At 41.3% G+C, this 21,150-nt stretch overlaps 1 protein-coding gene across 3 annotated transcripts in view; it reads left to right on the forward strand.

The window, feature by feature from the left end:
* The window catches only part of SERPINE2 (serpin family E member 2), a 61,175-nt gene extending 41,207 nt beyond the window's left edge, over nucleotides 1-19,968 (forward strand). Inside the window, exons 4-9 of one of the 3 annotated variants that reach the window (XM_069466827.1) lie at nucleotides 4,579-4,776; nucleotides 12,732-12,930; nucleotides 14,516-14,616; nucleotides 15,639-15,725; nucleotides 18,068-18,151; nucleotides 19,101-19,965. In XM_069466827.1, coding sequence (XP_069322928.1) covers nucleotides 4,579-4,776; nucleotides 12,732-12,930; nucleotides 14,516-14,616; nucleotides 15,639-15,725; nucleotides 18,068-18,151; nucleotides 19,101-19,138 — 707 coding nt within the window. In that variant the 3' untranslated portion in view covers nucleotides 19,139-19,965. Of the gene's footprint in view, nucleotides 1-4,578; nucleotides 4,777-12,731; nucleotides 12,931-14,515; nucleotides 14,617-15,633; nucleotides 15,726-18,067; nucleotides 18,152-19,100 lie in introns of all 3 variants that reach the window. The other 2 variants (XM_069466838.1, XM_069466849.1) reach the window with 2 other exon arrangements.
* Nucleotides 19,969-21,150: the final 1,182 nt, after the last annotated feature.

The raw sequence follows: 21,150 nt of genomic DNA on the forward strand, positions 1-21,150 counted from the left end.
TGGAACTGTGTGGAGTATTGCAGGACAGGGAGCATCGCTGGCCACTGCTCCACTCAACCAAAATTGCTCCCCCAAGTTTCCAAACTGCCTGCTGGGGGTGACCTGCCCCACCGAGAGGTACTTGACTACATGATGAAGCTCAGAAGGACCTTGGAGCTCCACGGTGTGTGTCTAGATGATTGCCGAGCCTGTTCCATGGAGGTGACAGTTCGTTCCCTAACAGAGTGGGAGAGTGTAACATGCAGGCCCTTTGCAGTGTCCCCATGATGGTCTGACATGCCAGCCTCATGTACTGTGTGTTCCAACCATGCAGGCCTCCTCGCAGTACCGTCACCCCCATCCTGTCTCCTGTCACATTGCAGCCCCTCCCCCAGCCCCCGTGCACGCAGGCGCACTGCCTTCTCCTTGTCGGTGCCTACTCACCTCTGCACCGCCACGTGAGCAGAGTGAAAGTTAAAGGCACAAGTTCTGCGTTGGAATCTCAGTCCTGCCACACACTAGCCGTGTAGCCTCAAGCAAGTTACCGAACCTTCCTGTGCCTCAGCATTCTCATCTGTCAAATGGAGAGGTATAATAGTAACACCTATTAGAATAATTCTAACAGCATTAAGGCTGTCGTGAGGACATGAATAATACACTCAGCAGCATGCCCTGCACTTCGTAAACGTTCAACCAGCGTGAGCTATAAGTTGCAGCTTTGTCGTGTTCCAAGTTATTTATGTCAGTCCCCACCTCACTCTAATTCATAGCTCTTTGAAGACAGAATTCCTTTTGTTTTCTTAAGAGAGTACCAGAGGGTGGGGGGGTGGTCAGTGAGAAATTACTTAATGGGTACAATGGACGTCACTGCAGTGATGGATACACTGAAAGCCCTGACTTCACCACTATGAACTACATCCACGTAACAAAATTACACTGGTACCCTATAAATTTATACAAATAAAGTAAGTAAATGAATACATTTTTTGAAAGAACGAGTACCTGGCATGTGGTAGCTAGGTAGGTATCCAGGGATGGATGGATGGATAGACGCACATTTGTGGCAGTTATTGATGGTGGGTTTCCATGTGCCTTCTTGCCTCTGCATATGCATTTCTTACCTTTCTCTCTTTACCCTTCCTTTTTCTCTTTCTATCTTCACAGCCGCTTATTATACCTTAGTCCTACTGGTGGCAGTTGGGGGCGTTATTTATCTCTGCAAAAAAGAACTGAGATTTCTTCAGACTCTTGTTGAGCACTGACTGTATACTGAACATAGTGGTAGGAGTGAGAAAAAAATGAATGGCAGAGTGCTTGTTCTCATGCAGTTCGCAGTTTAGTTGGGGGAAACAGACACGTTGAAGTTGGCCAGAATGAAATACCACAGGTGTCATGGTAGTGCTATGCATTGGGCTTCAGAGAAACCAAGAAGAGAGGCGTCTTCTGCGAGGTGGGATGGGGGATCAGAGGATTAGAAGTAGAGGGGACCACGGAGCTATGTCTTAGGTTCAAGAACTGGACGGGGTAATGTTCCCAGCAGAGGTGAAAAAGAACACTCACTCTGGGGGAACCAATTCTAATGAGCTTGCTAGTGGGAGAGCATAAAGTTCTAACTTCTTTCCCACAGGACAGTCCGTGGGCAGAGGCCAGCCTCGCACTGAACTGAATGATGGCTATTTATAGCTTATGTATTCTCCTTCCTGTTCCTGACTTCAGGTGGCATTGGTGCCCCCTTGTGGAAGTAGTGAGTGGGTCAGGGAAACTTCAGTGTGCTTATGTATCATGACTTATTTAAATGTTTGTTTCTTGTATGCCAGGATCCTCTCGTAACTTCATTTAAAAGGGCTTAAGGCTCTCACTGCTGAATAAGATACTCTTGCTTCTTCAGAAGTGGTTGGTTTTACTCTTGCCATTTGAAGTAGTACAACTTGCATTTATATTATGCATTTGTATATATCTGTATATGCCTACATATATATTTGGGCAAAAAAATGCAGTAAACTAATTTTTAATAACTTTAGGCATTAGTGATCCCTATTAAAACACACACGCACTTCTCTCTTTCTTTCTCACAGCTGAATCTTAAAAGGCCAAGTAAAAGGAGCCTAAATGGAAAACCAAAGTTTCAACCATAGGCAACACTTTAGAAGGAACTTTGCTCCTTCATTCCCGACACCAGTAAGATGGACCATTCCCAATATCTTGTGAAGAGCATTTTCCTTCAAAATTAGAAGTTCTTCTAGGATAGACCCATCTTTTTTTTTTTAAGTTGTATTTTATTTTTAATTGGCACGTATTAATTGTATACATTATGGGGTATAATGTGATGTTTTGATACATGCATTCAATGTGTAATGATCAAATTAGAGTAATTAGCATATCCATTACCTCAAACATTGATCATTTCTTTGTGATGAGAACATTCAAGATCCTGTCTTGTAATCTCTGTAATATCAGGGCCGAGCTCGATGCCTGACTCATAAATACAGAAACCAATTTTTAGTTTCAATTATTCTTTAGTGAGTTATGGAGACTTGTGATATCCAGGAATTCTAAAATAATCCTCAACATTTCTGAATGTTAAGAAAAGTTAAGAGAAATCTTAAGACAAATAAAAACATTTACGCTAGAAAACATTGTGCCAGCTGAAGTGTTTATTTTTGACTGGGATTAAATCCATTCAGCACTTAAAAACAAACAAAAACCAAACTGCTCATCTTGTGCTGAACAAAAACCTTCACTGCCAGTCACTTAATTAGCAAAAAAAACAAGGATATTAATTATCAAGTATAGCTTATTTGGTTGAGTAAAATCTTCTAAAGCATGGGCTTACAGGAAATCGGTAGTAAAATAATTTCTCAGTAAAAAGTTTGGTAACCTCTAACTAGGGATTTCTAAAGTCTTTTCAGTTCTCTGACTTGTAACTTGTTTTTTTTTTTTTTTTTTTTAGCTTTTCAAAGCATTTTGGCCTGATTGCTTTATTCAATTTTAGGAAGCAAAGATTTCTTAAAAATCTTGCCATTAATATATTTTTTTTTTTATTTAATTTTACAGAATCAAAGAGTCTAACAGTATATCTTGTTAGATACAGTATGTCCTCATAATGTATACATTATTTCTTGTACAATGATATGAAATAATATGGGAAATATTCATGATAAATTATTAAGTGAACAGTGCAAGTTAAAAACAATAGTTTCATATTTTTTTCCCCACCCCCCCCTTTCCCGAGTCAGCACCTTCAAGTGTTACCACTCCCCAAACGGTGCGCAATGCACTCATTGTGTAGGCATACCCCCATCCCCTCCCCTACCCCCCACCTCAGTCTGATGTCCAATTGGTGTCGTTTCCAGATTTGTATTTAGGTGATGATCAAGGAAACCAATTTTCTGGTGAGTACATGTGATGCTTGTTTTTCCATTCTTGGGATACTTCACTTAATATAATGGGTTCCAACTCTCTCCAGGAGAACCATAGAGATGTTGTATCTTCATCATTCCTTATAGCTGAGTAGTATTCCATGGTATACATATACCACAGTTTACTAATCCAATCATGTATTGATGGGCATTTGGGTTGTTTCCACATCTTTGCTATTGTGAATTGTGCTGCTATAAACATTTGGGTACACGTGCCTTTGTTACAGAATGACCTTTTTTCCTTTGGGTATATGCCCAGTAATGGGATTGCTGGGTCAAATGGCAGGTCTACTTGAATCTGTTTAAGATACCTCCATAATGCTTTCCACAGAGGTTGCACTAGTTTGCAGTCCCACCAGCAGTGTATTAGTGTTCCTGTCTCTCCACACCCACGCCAACATGTGTTGTTTTGGGTTTTTTTGATAAAGGTCATTCTCACTGGGGTTAAGTGATATCTCATTGTGGTTTTGATTTGCATTTCCCTGATGATTAGAGATGTTGAACACTTTTTCATATGTTTGTTAGCCATTTTTATATCTTCTTTTGAAAAATTTCTATTCATGTCCTTTGCCCACTTTTTGATAGGGTTGCTTGATTTTTTCTTGCTGATTTTCCTGAGTTCTAAATAGATTCTTGTTATCAGTCCTTTATCTGATGTGTAGTATGCAAAAATTTTTTCCCATTCTGTAGGTGGTCTGTTTATTCTCTGGACTGTTTCTTTGGCTGTGCAGAAGCTTTTTAATTTAATCATGTCCCATTCATTTATTTTTGTTGCTGCTGTGATTGCCTTGGGGGTCTTCTTCATAAATTCTTTGCCTAGGCCAATGTCTGTAAGAGTCTTTCCTACATTTTCTTCTAGAATTCTGATTGTATCACGCCTAAGGTTTAAGTCTGTTATCCACCGTGATTTGATTTTTGTGAGAGGTGAAAGCTGTGGGTCCTGTTTCAGTCTTCTACAAGTGGCTAACCAATTCTCCCAGCTGTAACTTGTTTTTAACTTTAATTTTTAGTGAGGGAGGAAAAAACTGGAAAGTACAAAAGTGTGTTTTTAGAAGTTTCTTTTTAAAATACTTTAAGATTCCCTTTGATTTTTCATTCTACCTGATCAACAGCTACCATTTGCCCTCAAAGCAGCCGCCGATCCTGAGGGTTTTTCCGTGTTTGTTCTTTGACTTCACAGGTATGATCGACCACCTGCTGTCCCCAGATCTTATCGATGGCGTGCTCACCAGACTGGTCCTTGTCAATGCAGTGTATTTTAAGGGTTTATGGAAATCACGGTTTCAACCTGAGAACACAAAGAAACGCACGTTCGTGGCAGCTGACGGGAAATCCTATCAAGTGCCGATGCTGGCCCAGCTCTCTGTGTTCCGCTGCGGTAAGTTCACACTTGGCGAGGCCTGTTCCAGGGCGGCAGAAAGTCCTGGAAGTCTAGGACGCCCCTGAGGGTTTTAACTTAATCCAAGAGCAAATCTGACTTTTTATTTTTTAAAGAAGTGGGGAGCAGGGCAGGGCGCTGAGAGGCAGGATTTTTAAAAAGCTCACGGTGAGTCTTTGTGTCGTGTGCAAAGGTAATGAATTAAGACCTAGCATGTGTGGGCTTTTTGAATGCAAACTTAAAGATGAAAGGACAATTCACAAAATAAGAAGTATAAATGGTTCTTAAACACATTAAAACATTGTCAACTCATTAGCAACAGTACATTACCAAATTAAAAATAAACGTAAAAATTAGATTTCTTTTTCACTCATGAGACTAGCAAAAATTAGAAAGATTGATAAAACCCAGTGATGGCTCTGGTGTGGGGGAGGTGGCCCCCTTGAGCACTGTTGGTGGCAGGGACCTGTGGTCTAAAGGACTTCACCAGGGGCCTTGCCCTGGCAGTCCTGCTCCAGGGAATTTATGCTCTGCAGATAAGCACACACTAGCAAATAAATAGAAACCAGACACAAATACGTAGTGGACAGGTGATCATTAGGTTTAGATTTACATAAGTGGAAAGATTATATAATATATGGTTGATTTCAGAAAACATGTTAGAGAACAACAAATGCCGATTCATTTCCCTTATGTAAAATACTGTCTTAATATTCACACATCCATAGAGGTTGGTCATGGAGGATATTCAGTAAAAATGATAATAGTAGTAAGATTTCAAATGAATTATTTTTCTTTACTTGAATTCGAATTCATTTTTAATGAGCATGTGTCAATTTTATACTCAGGGGAAAAAATGGCCCACGTCGGCCGCCATTACCACAGCATAGGTTGCTAAGCCTGGTGACTGTTTTTTTAAATCTAGCTTCATCGAAGCACTCTGGGTCCAATTTAAATTAATCCTTTTTTCCCCTCTATTAGTTAGTCTTCGTGTCTCCAGTCTACACCTAGACATTTGGGTCCTAAATATTACCTTTGCATATTCAGTTGATATCGGCTCCAGACACAGCTGAGCATTTCACCAGCTGCCTAATTCTTGAAATGAAAGAATGACTCGTGTGAGGGACACAATAAACAAAGTCACTTTCAGTCATCGGCCCAGCTTCTGGGATAAATATTGACATGTAGTGAACAAATATTCTTTAAAAAATGATGTGTACCTTAAAGCCCCACAGAAAGGTGTTGTCCCGAGCAACTCAGAATAATAGAAGCAGCTTCACCCTGACCCTGCCAACCCCGGGCTGAGTTGCCCCAGAGGACGTCACCGGAAGGCCAGCAGCATGGCCGCTGGCTCGTAGCCAAGGCAAAGGGATTTTATTTTAGGTCAATCTTTTATACACACTCCACAGTCCATAAAAAAAAGGAAAAGCCAGGGGGGCCTCATTTACTGTATGTTTCTTTGGCGGAAAAAAATGACAAGTTATTAGTTCAAGATTAAAATACAAGGCTTCTCCAGACATTCCTATGGAAGATTAAAATGTTTGTTTTTACAGGAAGATAATATGCTTTTCTTCAGTGTATAAGCTGTTCCCAGAGAGTTACATCTCTGGGTAGCTTTTCAATGAAGAGCTGATTTGTCTAAGGATACACGTGTGTGTTTTATAGAAAGTAATGCACAAGTACATTCTCGCTGTCTAGAGTCAAACCCTACAGAACCTACGAGTGCCGGACGTCCTCCCTCACCTTCCCTGATTCACGCCTCCTCCCCACCCGCTTCCACCCTGTTCTGAGCCCCCCAGGAGGCTGCATCAGCGGCTCCCTTGCTCTGTGGCTTCTTGTTGGGTTGGCTAGTGGGGACCAGCAGGCAGTAGGGGTGAGGGAGGAGAGGGGTCGGGGCATAGACTCCTCAGCCCTCTCCCCCCAGTCACTGGGGCACTGCGTCCCTCCTCCACAGGCTCGACTCCTGCCAGGCTTGTGCCCAAGAGCCCTTTCTCTCTGAGTCACTGCCCCTCTCCAGTCCAGCCTACGGCTGGCAATGGTACCCACTGTTTGTAGCTCAGGGTACTGCCTGTACTGTTCCTCTGTATTCTGCCCATGATTGGTAAACTCTGCTTAAATGACCCAGTTTGATGTCTTACCTGTTTCCTGCCCACCCTGACTGCTCTGTCCCGAATTAAGAACAGAATAGGAACGTCTCCTGTTCACTGCTGTTCTCATTCCCTCACAAGTAACCGCTCCAAACAGCTTAGTGTTGTCCTTCTCGCCGCCCACTCCCCCTTCTATGCCTGCGATCGGGTCAGTAAAACCTGGAGTTGGACCCAGCTCCTCTCGTGGGCCGTGCTGCAGAGCACGAGGGTGTCATATGCTCCCCTGTTGCTTGCTTTGGACAGCAAAGCAGCTTGTCACACTAAGACAGGGCAGGTTTGTCTCGGGGGGGCCGTGAAGGTCCGTGGTGGCCCCAAGCAGGCGTGTTTTCATGACCGCAGTTCGCTGTCCCCGCCCACTCTGGCCAACTTGCACAGCCAGGGCTCCGGCGGCCCTGCCCAGATTCCCACGGCCTGTGGTGCCACCTGCCGAATGTTTCCTGGGCCTCAGCCAGGCCTCGTTGCTCCTGGTCACTTTGCCAAAACATTGTCATTCGGTTTATCCGTCTTCTTGACACTTTCCTCCCCAAGATGCCATGAAAATCCCCGAGAAGATTCCCGTGGTAACACCCAGGAGCAAGGGGGAAAATAGAAGAGGAGGAGAAAACCCTTCTGACTCGTGCCCCATAAAGTATGAGCCCCCAGGACAGAAACTTTCCTGTTAAAAGAAAAAGCTTTAAAATCATTTTTAATGGAAGTGTATTTCATGCTCACTGCAAAATCTTTAATACACAGTATGTAAGTAAACATTCCCCTATAATCCCATTTCCTGGGATTGAAAAACCTTATTAAATGCCAGTTATATATAATAATGAGACCTTTTCTGCTAATATTTATAAAATGTATCTATGAACCTTTTCTGCATACAAAGGATTATGCTTTAATTTCTATTCTATAATCTGCCTTATACATCAGACAATACATCATGGAAAACTTTTTATGTCAATTCATGAGGATTTACTTGATCCTTTTATCAGCTGCATAATAATATTGCATGGCATAAACATCATAATATCCTATGGGTGGCCATTTACTTTTTTCCTATCATAAACAACACTGCACTGAGTAGTTTTGTGTATACGTCTTTCCATACTGGTATCAGTACAAAGGTAATTTTCCTTGAATAGGAATTGCTGAGTCAAAGTTGTGATTTTTTAATTTGTTTTTATGGTTATGAATTTAGACCTTAGAGTCTTTATTTTGAAAAAGACCACAAAGAGTAACCAAATTTATATTTCCAGTGTCCTTTCTCCTCTGAGTTTCCAGCTCACACTTGTCTACCCACATTACTGTACTGCTTGGATGTCTCCTAAGTTCTAGCTGCACAGATTGAATGTACCATTGTCCTTGCCGTCTAGTCCTCCCCGTAGTTCCTCAGCAGCAAATGGCACCGACACACACCAGTTGCTTATGCCGCACCTCCTTCCCAGCACCTCTCCCCAAACGCCCTTTGGACTCCAGCCCATGCAGCCTGAGCAGAATGAATCAAGTAAGGGAAAGGTATTTGGGAGCCTGGTGTCAGAGCATGCAGCCCCTTTTTATTTATTTATTTATTTTTTATAATAAAAAAAAATTTAAATTTTGATGGGTACGTAAATAATAGTTGTATATAGTAAGTAGACTACTGCATGCAATGGATCTGTTATTGTTTTTCCAAAATATATATTTCAGTTTCCACTAAAGTATGGTCTGAACATTTCCTTAAGCGCTCAGAAAATCCATAGTTACTTGTAGTAGAAGGTAACCAGAGCGACTTTCATCTATAAAGCTTTCCTGATATTAAATATTTAAGATATTCTCTTTGATTTTACAGGCCGAGAAAAGTCCTTAACATTTCAGTGAGCCTCGTGATGCCCTCCTGTGTAGCACTCTCAGTGGGAGTCACAGTTCTTTAGGGGCTTTCTAGAAAAATTGAGTTACCCCAAAAGCACCACTTATGGGAAATTCTAAGTCTTTTCCACATTTTTAGTACTTGATTCTTCACCTAATATGTCTCATTAAAAGTTCTGTTGGCCACCATTTGTCTAAGAGGAAAGACTTCTTATCCCCTTTCATCTCTGCTCCTTTTCAGAATGCATGAACCTGCTTCGTATTTCTATATACTGCAGAAATTATTCTCATTAAAGAACACACAGTCTACTTTTCAGAGGTTAAAGAGAGCCTGGGGTAGGGCATTTTAAAGGGAAGAGCTCTGGGACAAGAGGCTTCATAAGTCTATACAACTATTATTTATGTACCCATCATAACTTTAAAATTTTTTTAAATATTAAAATAAAAGAAAATTTTAAAAAGGGGGGCGCGGGGCTCAGTGCTCTGACACCAGGCTCCCAAATACCTTTCCCTTACTTGATCCGTTCTGCTCAGGAGCCGTGCGTGCGCCAGTGCAGCAGGCGTGGTCCCCCTTGGTGGGTCGATTTTGTGTGTGGACTGTGAGCAGTGACCTCACATTCAAGAAGTGAGGTATTTTACAAAGCTTCTTACGTCAATAGAGGGAAGTTTTTGCCGTGTTCTGGACTGTGTTGAGCACTTCATATATGTTATCTCACTGAATTTTCATAACTCTATAAGGTAGGTGCCATTGTTGTAAGGAAACTAAGACTTGGAGTTAAGGAACTTGCCAGAGTCCCAGAGCTGGGGTGCTGCAGGTGCAGGATTTGAATGCAGGTCTCATAGCTCCAGATCTCGTGTCCGTAGCCTCGGCACGTGTCCTCCATACAAGGATGCTGTGAAAGCGGTACCTTAGTGACCAGGTGGAAAGAGAGGAAAGGTGTTGTTCTGTCTCCCTGCTCCTCAAGCCACCACGTAAAGATGAGCATAGATATATCTGGAAATATCTGGCTTTGTGGCCAGAAGCAGAAGTGGAGCCAGGATGGGGGAGAATCAGTCACCAGACAGAAATGAGTGACTGGACACGCAATGGCACGTGGTTATCAGTATCACTGACCAGTCACCGACAGATCCTTCGAGGATGGATTAACTGGTGAATGTGGCTATTGTCTCCCTTCCTGGAACACACCCAGCTCATAACTTTTCATTATTCATAACCTCCATCCTTCTTATCAGAACAGTAAACATGTCTAGAAGCAGTTAGAGCCTCCGGGTCCTTATTTCATGCCCTGGAGGCATCATTTATTAACTACTTTCCAAACTTCACAGTTTCTAAAAATTAGCTCTGCCCGAGTAGGGACTTAACGTTTCCTTCGAGGATTAGAGAGCTTATTAGGAAGTGATTTTTTTTTTCTCACTTTCCCATTGATTTTTCAGTTTTTGCTGAGACTATTTTATTACATGGCTAAAAGTAAAGTTGAAGAATCCTATCTTCCATTCTTAGGTAGCCCCAACACGAAGCCAGGCTAGAGAGCTGGGCACACATCCAGAGTCCAGGCCACACGGGTCACTGAATGGCCCGCAGGCGAATACGGGTGGCGGGACCCAGAGAAGCTGAGTGGCTCCGCCAGTCGCCTGCCTATTTCTTCCTGGAGGAGAAACTGTGGTGTCATCCTGTAGTGTCACATATTCTAGTCGCCACACTATGTTTATCAGATTTTATGGCTAACAGTGTCCATTGTGTGACAAAGACAAAGTTCCTTCCCTTTCTCTCCTTTATTGTCTCTCTCTCCCTTACTCCCTCTGTCCCTCCCTCCTAACCCCATTCTGTGGAGAGCTGGCATATTTCTGAAGTTCCCTGTCTCAAATGTGGTGACTAGCAAAGGTCATCCCCCAAGGAAAGATGGGTGAAGATCACAAAGAAACTCGCTTTCTCCTTTTCTTGCTTCTCAGCTGTGCTGTCCTCCCAGGTTACGTAGAGGAGGAGGAGAGGGCTGACGTTCCTTGAGCACCAGCCACGGGCCAGGCCTGCTAAGCACCTTATATATTGTTTTCTCATTTAAGCATCACAGCAACCCTTTGAGGTACACACTTTAATACCGTGATGTCTCCATTCCACATACAAGGAGGCACAGGTCACCAGGGCACAGAGTTCTTCTTTACAAGTTTGAAGTGTTTAATAAAACATTTCAGAAATCCACCATAAATCTAGACATGCTGGTTTTCCATTCACCTAGTTAATTTTTATAACTCTTTTCTTTTCTTTTTTTTTTTTTTTTTGAGACAGAGTCTCGCTCTGTCGCCTGGACTAGAGTGCCATGGTGTCAGCCTAGCTCACAGCAACCTCAAACTCCTGGGCTCAAGCAATCCTTCTGCCTCAGCCTCTCAAGTAGCTAGGACTACAGGCATGTGCCACCATGCCCAGCTAATTTTTTTCTATATATATTTTTAGCTGTCCAGATCATTTCTTTCTATTTTTAGTAGAGACAGGGTCTTGCTCTTGCTCAGGCTGGTCTCAAACTCCTGACCTCGAACGATCTTCCTGCCTTGGCCTCCCAGAGTGCTAGGATTACAGGCGTGAGCCACCTCACCTGGCCTTACTCTTTTCATTAGATGCCTAGCTTAAAGCTTTCCTAGGATCCTAAAGCTGGGGAAAACTCCTTCCCCCAGGGGGCTCATAGCGCCTCCAGGCCCTGTTAGCTGTGCTGCCGGCTGGCACCCTGACTGCGCCTTCACCCACTCTAATCTGCCAGTGCTCAGTTGTGCTGCTCAGTTGCTAAATATTTTGAACATCTTACATGAAATAAAAGGGTCCCAAGAAAAATGATTTTGGGGAGCATGGCGATAAATGGGGTTAAACACTTTCCTTTACTTCCGATCGTCTCAGAGCCTTTACGGCCCTGGTGGACATTACGAATCTGCGGGAAGCATCAAGGCATCGAGGGTCCAGTGCTCCCCCCGCTCGCTGGGATAAGGAATCTGGTTTGTCTATAGAGCATCTTGCAAGTAGAGTTTTTTCTAGACAACATTTTGAGAAATGCAGATTTAACTCATTCTTAGATTTTCACTGGTAAGCAAAAGTACCACGAAATCTCTGAAAACCATCATGGTAGCTGCTGGAATGGGTAGAGAGTGAGTAGGGAGCCAGGGAGTGAAGTAGGAAGAAGCTCACCTTTGGCATTAGACTCTCCTGGCTCCCCACATCTCAGCAGGGTGCCTTCGGCAGGTAACTTAATCTCTCAAGATTGGGCCAGTTATACCCGCCTCATGGGGTGCTGTAGATCTAGATCTGCTGAGGTGGTTGGTGTGGGCCTGGCACGGAGTGAGCCCTAAACAATGAGGCTGTTTATCCTCTCCCTTCTCTTCACATGTAGCCTCATCCAAAATGAGGACTGTAGGTGATAAACTTGTACTGTACTTGGGATTCCTGCAAAATGATCCGATTTTAGCTGCTTTTGTCACAAAAACGATGACAAAATAGGAAACCATGTGAGATGCTGGGTATGTTAATTTGCTGCACTTGTCATTCGAGTATCTATTTTACTACCCATATGTATCCCAGAACATCATGTTGTATACCTTAATATACACATACAGTTTATTTTTTTGAACTAAATTTTTTTAAAAAGAATGAGTCTAAGGCAGCTTGAATTCATTCTTTTATTCATATAAGCGTAAATTTCTTGCAAAGCGCTGAATTCTAAGTGTGCTTATATGATCTAGTTAAATTCTACTCAACGGAGTTAAAGTGATTTTAGCGATCTCCAAAGCCATGCTGTCTAGACTGGAGAAAGAGAATTCTTCACAAAGGAAGGAAGAAATAATTGTCCTTACTTTGTCCTTCTAAGAAAGCTATTTGTGGAAAAAGGAAGTTCTGCAGCTGAATTGCCTTCTTCCCTCTGCAGCCACCTGGTGACCAGCAAGCACTCATGCCACTTCTCGGAGCCATCAAGGATGTACTGAACATGCCTCTGATTTCTTTAGGGTCGACCAGCACCCCCAATGACTTATGGTACAACTTCATCGAACTGCCCTACCACGGGGAAAGCGTCAGCATGCTGATTGCGCTGCCCACCGAGAGCTCCACCCCGCTGTCGGCCATCATCCCTCACATCAGCACCAAGACCATAGACAGCTGGATGAGCACCATGGTGCCCAAGAGGGTGCAGGTGGTCCTGCCCAAGTAAGTGGCCTCCCCCTGCAAGACAACGATGGGATCGTCCAACCTGTAGCTATTGTACTGGATACCAGACAACGTGACGCAAATATATGACACGTCATGAAGCCTGTTTTATTTTGCAGAAATTGCATGGTGGGAATACCAGGCTGTGCTTTTCTAAAAGCTTTTTTTTAAATCCCTGCACTGGTGGTTTGGTAAGATGATGATAAAAGAGAGAGAAGGCAGCTTTGGTCTCCGAACCTCCATATGAGCACAAACTCTTCATGACACAGTGATGGCTTTTAACATACCTCACTCTGTTCAAAAGACTTAAAAACACATGTGTATTTCAAAAATACATGTGTGTTCAAAAGACTGAAAAACATGTATATGTAGTATAAATGAAAGTACAAGAAAGTTTAATAGAGTTCCATGTATTTTGATAAGGAACTTCATTTTAGTTATTTCTTAAGTTATAGCTGGAAGTTGCTGAAGACCAAGGCCCAAAAGCTAGGTGGTAAAGAAATATTTTGAAACCATCCAGGCAAAATTCTTACATTAGTATATAAGGCAATTTTTCTATTATACCCTAAAAGTAAAATATAGATGCCATTTGAGCTGTTATGACTTGAAGCCAAGGGAAAAGTAATCCCAAACTCTATATGAATCCTAAATTTCTGAGAGGTCGGAGAATCCCCTTTCTATGAACGTTTCAACATTAACTGTTCTCCCATTCTCCAGAGCTTCTAATAACCCCGGCCTCGGTGGTACTAGAGAGTTCTAATAGCTTTTGATTCTTCAGTCACTGAGTTAAGTAATCAGAGTAATACAGTCACAATAATTACTTGTAATCCTCCCAAGATTATTATTTTTTTTTTTGGTAAAATTAAGCCTTGAACTAGGCAATGCATGATATAAATGAGTAAGATAATGGCATTGTAGGCATCAGTGGGTGAGGAACAGGAGGAGGCTTACGGGATGAAAGCAAATCTCGTAAACCATCCTCTAACAATTGGTTTAATAAATGAAATTTACATATGTATGGCCCCAAGGCCAGGTAGAGCACAAATATCCAATAAACCCATATTATACCCAAATATAACACCATATCACCTATGCCTAATGTTTGTTCCCGTTTTAACAGTAAAATGCTTTCAGAATCCCAACATGAACTATCAGGAATGTGTCGCCTCTTTTCTGACCATCTCCAGTCCTGTTGAGGATGATGTTTCTTACCACAGTCAAAATGGATGTGGGGAAGAACTGTAGTTAGATATGGGGAAGAACTATAGATATTCCAGCGTACTGAGATATCTCTGGATATAATAATACTCTGAACCTCCACGTAAGTGTCAGTGCTTTGTAGATCTTCCCAAGTATTGCGACAGGGACCCTGTTGCACACGACAGTGAGAATGCCCGTACTTGCTGCTAGTGTGTACTGCTCATTTGCCAACTCATTGTTTGAGAGATGAGTTGTTCCCTACTTACCTGGAATTTAAATTTGGGGATTAAAATTTGAGAAACAATTCAGATTGGTGTTCAGATCTTACTTGCATCATTTATAGCCTAGTGATGTTTTTTCCCCTTATTTTCTGCTTTTGTGCTAGGTTCACAGCTGTAGCACAGATAGACTTGAAGGAGCCGCTGCAAGTTCTTGGTATTACCGAGATGTTTGATTCATCAAAGGCAAATTTTGCAAAAATTACAAGTATGTTCAATTTAAAACTTATTTGTATACTTGAAGAAAATGTTACAAACTGAGTCTTTGATTTGTTTAGAAAGAAAAGGTCAGAATTAGGAATGTGTGGCCCTAAAACTGTCCAAGGTTTAATTTGATGTATCACCAAACGATACTATCAACCGTCATCACCTAAATCAGCATGCTTCATTCTCCCTACATTTTGTGTGTACATTTCATGGGATGCCCCAGTGATGACACAAAGTAGTTCATGTATTGCCTCTATTATTAATACTTAAAAATTTGGCTCTCATTTAGATGTTAGTTTCTCTTTGTTTTCAAATGTGAACTCTTTCCTTTTGTTTGAAAAAAAAATCAAGATATCTGAGCTCTCAGATACTTGCTTACTTCTATCAGGCACACGGAGTGAGTTCACTACAAGGTCCCTGAGGCATGACTGCATTTCTGCACCCCATCCTCCACCAGCGTCTAAACTCTTCTCATACGTGACACTCTGTCACCAACATGCCCATGACACGAATGGTGGTGGTTGTGTAAAGTCAGCACTTACTCTCCCACTAACTGGCTGTATGAATTGGGGGCAGCTTCCTTAACACTTTGGGCCTCAGTTTCCCCATCTGTAAATGCTGTCTGAAATCCTTTCTGGGTCTGCATTCTGTGATTGAAAATTAATAGTGTGGCCTTGCTGCTTCTGGAAAATTGGGCTTCCTTTTTAAATCTCTGCTATTTTCTTCTTTTTTTTTTTTTTTTTTCATGAAATTCTACTGATCAGAATTGGATTGATAGAGGCACTAAAACGTTTGGGGCCTGGGCTTCCCTCCCCAGAAGTGAGTATCACAGTTGACTTAGCAGGGACTGAAATTCACAGGTGACAGCTGTCTGCAGCCTTCAGTCACCAGGACTGTCAGAGGTCACATCTCCTCACAGTTTTTAAGAATTGGAATTTGCTATGGCTTTGAGGTTACTTCTCCAGCCAAATGATGACTTGAATATCAAACAAATCCTGATTTTGTTTTATTTTCTGGAAACAGGGTCAGAAAACCTCCATGTTTCCCACATCTTGCAAAAAGCAAAAATTGAAGTCAGTGAAGATGGAACCAAAGCTTCAGCAGCTACAAGTAAGCACTGGGTCCCGTGGCAGGGCTAGCTCTGGCAGGGAGGCAGACACACTCCCGTTCAGTGACCAATTCAGCATATATGTAATGAGCCCTGTTTCCAGCCAGACATTGTGGGTTCATCCGTGGAAGACGGCAGCGAGTACAGACAGATCGAGGACCTGCATCCAAGAAGCTCAGAATCTGTTTCATTAAAGAAAAGCATTTCAGTGAGAGAAATTCCTCTAGGACAGGAGTCAGCAAACTTCTGTAAAGAGCCAAAGAGTATGCATTTCAGCTTTTTAGGCCATACTGTCTCCATCACAACTTCTTACCTCTGCCATTGTAGCATGACAGCAGCCGTAGACAATACACGTGACCCATGTGGCCACGTTTCAATAAAACTTTATTTATACAAATAAGATTTGTCCCCATAGACTTGGCTTGAGGACAGTACTTTGCTGACCCCTGCTCTCAGGAGGATAAAGCACATTCTGGCTTCTTACTGGCAGGAAAAAAATCTTCAAATTGAAACATAAAATAACAGAAAGTACTTATAGGAAAGTAGCCAGTTAGGTCTATCAAGGACAAAGCAAAGAATTAGCTTCCATTGAGCTGTAGCAGGTTTGCTATGCCACCTTCCTTGACAATTAGAACATCCGCATCTACTTCCTCCTTGGTGGTTTATATAATGAAGGAGAAAATAGAACAATCTTAAGACAATTTTTCCCCCCTAATTATCCATATGAGATTGGATGATTAGATCTGGCAAAACTCTGTGAGCTCATAAAGTGAAAATCTTGCTACACTTGTAACTGGGTCCAATATTTCTGGTCATTAAAAGGTACCATTTACATTTGCCTTATTGGTTTTCTCAAATAAACATTTATTTTTTATTTCTTTAAAATATAGCATTTACAACAAAGATCTAGAATAAGACAGCTGGAATGGTTAAAATGTTCTTTGTCTTTTCTAGGTGATTGTAAGTGACATCTAAATTCTGACAAAGTTATTGACCAATTTTGCCAACTAGCATAACTATCAGGACCAGCTACATAATTTGTGGGGTTCTGTGCAAAAGGAAAACACAGAGCTCCTTGTTCAGAATTTATCAAGAATTTCAAGATAGCAATTCAGAGTGCTAAACCAATCATAGTGCAAGGCTCTGTATAACTGCCCAGGTCCTGCTATTGCTATCTTAGTCTACTTGGGCTGCCATAGCAAAATACTGTAGACTGGGCGGTTTAAACAACAGAATGAATAGTCTAGAGGCTGGAATTCCAAGATCAAGGTGTCAGCAGGTTTGGTTTCTCCTGAGATCTCTCTCCTTGGCTTACAGATGGTACCTCCTCACTGTGTCCTCATATCCCTGATGTCTGTCCCCCTTCGAATAATGACACCACTCCTATTGGAATAGGACCTTTATGGCCTCATTTAACCTTAATTACCTCCCTAAAGGTACTGTCTCCAAATACAGCCATATTAGAGGATTTAACATATGAATTTTAGGGGAACACAGTTGAGTCATAACACCTACTAACTTATTTTTAATAACCCCGGGTGGAGTGGTTTGCCCCAGCATAACTGCAGGTGTTTCCTTTATAGCATCAACCCCAAGTTGTCAGGGGTTTGAGGAAGAGGACTGAGCCATTGCAGCAGGTGTGTGGTAGGAAGGCCACACGCCTACCCTCCTTGCAGGCCTTGGCTCAGGCTTACTAAAGGGAAGCCTCCACTGGTAAGCATGGCAGAGCAATGGCTAAGACCTGTGAGCCTAGAGGCATTTGATATCTAAGTCAGATGTCTACACCTGATAAGTTGGACAGCAATGTAAGGTAGTAGGTCCCAGGTGAGTGGTCTGCATTGCCCGTGCAAAGGAAACCTCAATGATGTACCAAAGGAGAAAGGATAGGCAAAAAAGCTAAAAACCAGGCTGAACTTGATATACAGTAAGGATTTGGATAGGTGAAAAAGGACCAAGGGGCTTCATCAGCAAAGCAGATGATGTGAATAAAAAATAGCTAATAACAACGGTGAATATGCACTGCGTGTTTATTTAGTGACCAACACTGTTCTAAGAGCTTTATTATGTTTTATGTCATTTACCCCTCATCAAAACTCTATGAGGAGTAAGTATGTTTATCAGATAAGACGGTGCTTGTGTAGAATAAATGAGACAGTGATGTAAAGGGCCTTGTCACATGGTAGGTGCTCAATAGATGGTGACCACTGAGCCTGTTACAACACGGCCAGCCTATGGGACAGGCATTAAGTGTGTCCTCAAACACCAGCATCCGAGGGTCCATCAAGCTAACTACCCTGCTGACTTCACACTGGGTGTATGACACATTTTCCTTTTCTTCCCACAGCTGCTATTCTAATTGCAAGGTCATCGCCTCCCTGGTTTATAGTAGACAGACCTTTTCTATTTTTCATCCGACACAATCCTACAGGTAAGCGATTCTCCTCTTCTATTGTTCACGAGTTTGATTTCAGAAAGGTATATTGTAGTCATATCCAGCAGTGTTGGCCTTGATCCATTTTCCTTGTGTCAATAATTGCAAACACCTTGAATAATATAGCCACCTACATTAAGGAGATAGGAAAATAAAGGCTGTGTTTATAGAGTGTAACAGAATCTTTTAAACACTGACAGGATTTTAGATTTTGGGAGTTGTTGCTATTTTTAACATATCGAGAGGCTTAGCATTTGGGGCATTTTTGACATTTATTGATTTTTCCATATTTTAATAAATCTTGTAAATTTTGCCAGAAGCTACGTCTTCAACCTTTGTAAGCCCACTCTATTGTTATGACCTGGGAATTGTTAATTCAGTAGATCTTAGCTCTGTGAGTCATGGGTTCAAACTTGGCTCTGGCCTTTAGCTTCATCTTTAAAATAAGGATACAATAGTTCCTACCTCTTAGTATAATTATGAAGTATATGATTGTCTTTGTGGAGAGGTTGGCTTCATGTTGGTACAGAGCAGGCACTAATAGATTTTAGCTTATTATCTTATTTGATTAGTAATATAGGATAGTTCCTTATCCTTTTGTCTCATTGCATCTTTAATGTCCTATGATTAGTGTGCTCCAGAGCTAAGCAGTCCAGTGTGGGAGCTTCCAGCCACAGGTGGCTCTTTAACCTTAGCTTTAAAAATTAAATTTCTTAGTCACACTAGCCACATTTCAAGTGCTCTGTGTCCACATGTGACTGGTGGCTACCATATTGGACAGTGAGTACACAGACCATTTCTATCATTGCAGAAAGTTCTGTTGGTCAGTACTACTGATAATAAGTTAAACATGGCTCCTTCCCCTCCCTTAAATATAGTACCTACCATCTTATTTTAAGGATTATTCATTTACAGGGTCACACATCATTTCCTTTTAATTTTGTAGGTGCTGTCTTATTCATGGGGCAGATAAACAAACCCTGAAGAGTATACAAAAGAAACCATGCAAAGACTACTTTGCCATGAAGAAAAGACTCCTTTCCTACATCTTTCATAGTTCTGTTAAATATTTTTGTACATTGCTTTCTTTCTCAAAACTAGTTCTTAGGAAGAGGCTCAATGATGCAAGCATTTCTGTTCTGGGAGGTATTAGAAGGAAAAAAGAGCAGGATGACTGGAACACTCTACTGAGGAATGAATAGAAAAGCTTCCAAATGTCTAAAAGATTCTTTAAACTACTGAACTGTTACCTAGGTTAACAGCCCTCTTGAGTATTTGCTGTCTGTCCAGTTCAGGATTTTTGTTTTGTTTTGTTTATATGTGCGGCTTTTCAGAAGAAATTTAATCAGTGTGACAGAAAAAACAAAAAGATGTTTTACGGTAACTTTTACTTTTTTATGGAAAAAATATTATTTGCCTTTTTAATTCTTTTTCCCCACCCCCGTCCAAAGTCTTGATAGCAAGCATTATTTTGGGGGTAGAAATAGAAAATCTCTAGTCTCTTTGTGTGTTTTTGTTGTTGTTTTATATAATGCATGTATTCACTAAAATAAAGTTTAAAAAACTAATGTCTTGCTAGACAAGGTTTGCTGTTGTGCAGTGTGCCTGTCACTACTTGTCTGTACTCTTTGGAGTTGCATTTTTGTATTTTGTACAAAGTAAAAATAAAGTGTTATGAGTAGTAAAAAAAAAAAAAAAAAAGCCATTTGTCTACTATTTGAAAATACAACAAAAGAAACTGACACTTTTTTAAAAAAATATTTCAGCCTCTTGTAATAAAACTTTGCACTTAGGCAAACATCAGGAAATTCAAAGCCCCTGAACTTTTCCTTTTTCCTGTAAACCTGGCAATCAAACACTATTCCCCACTTCAACACTTCTGTTTTTAGATCCCTTCAAAGGAGTAACTCTTGCAGTAATGCCAGTTCTAAACCTAACTGCAGTTCTCTCAAGCAATGGCAAAGTATTCTCAGCAAGGATAGGGATTTTGTAGCAAGCACAGAATGAAGTTGCTGGGTACTAATGTACTTTGAAAATCTGAGGGAACAATGAATGTTTCATTTTTTGGTGATAGGCTGTAGTGTTTTCTGAAATGACCATTTCTGGTTTTGGAATAACTTTCCAAGTTGAACTCAAATATCACAATTCTAATGTTACAACATTTGCCTGATTTTTTCCATTAATTTCTTAAAGATTTGTGTAGTCTTACCTAAATCAGAATGGTTTAAAACATTTATCAAAACTTAAAAGCATTTTTTTTTTAGCCCATGAGCTCTACTTGTCACTCTTTAACTATACATTGAAACTTCACGTTCAACACTCCATCAGTTTGCCATTTGTAATTCTTATTTGTAAAGTGGGCTGAGCTTTGCTGTTGGCAACTACTTAATTATGTACAGTTTGGCGAACCAAGAGAGAAGGGAGAAAGGGGAGAACTATTTCCCTTATTTAGGAGTAAATGCCAAAAAACTGTTTCGAAGGGCTACCCAACCCACATCTATTCTAGCAAACATGCCAATAGTTAGTAATGCTCTTTAGAGCCAGTCGGACTGGATTTTCCAGTATTCTGCTCCCATGTAGTCATATTATTTTCAATACTTTAAAATAGTAATAATGTTGGCAATAAAATGAGAATTATATACTCACTCCATTCGTTCATTCAAGTTCTTTGTTGGTCAGGGTTCTCCAGAGAAACAGAACCAGTAGGATACAGATATATTATAGATACAAAAGAGCAGATTTATTATGGGGATTGGCTAGCGCAATTATGGAGACTGAGAAGTCCATGATGTAGTGTCTGCAAGCGAGAGAAACAAGGGAGCCAGTGGCATAGCTCAGTCCACGTCTGAAGGCCTAAGAACCAGGGGAGCCATGCTGCCTCCCTTAATCCAACGTGAAGGCCAAGGGTAGAAGATGGGTGTCCCAGTTCCAGAAAAGAGAGTGAATTTGCCCTTCCTCTGCCTTTTTGTTCTATGTGGGCCCTCAACTGATTAGAT

The sequence above is a fragment of the Eulemur rufifrons genome, chromosome 1 (genome assembly GCF_041146395.1).
Source record: "Eulemur rufifrons isolate Redbay chromosome 1, OSU_ERuf_1, whole genome shotgun sequence".
In the NCBI taxonomy this organism is placed as follows: Eukaryota; Metazoa; Chordata; class Mammalia; order Primates; family Lemuridae; genus Eulemur; species Eulemur rufifrons.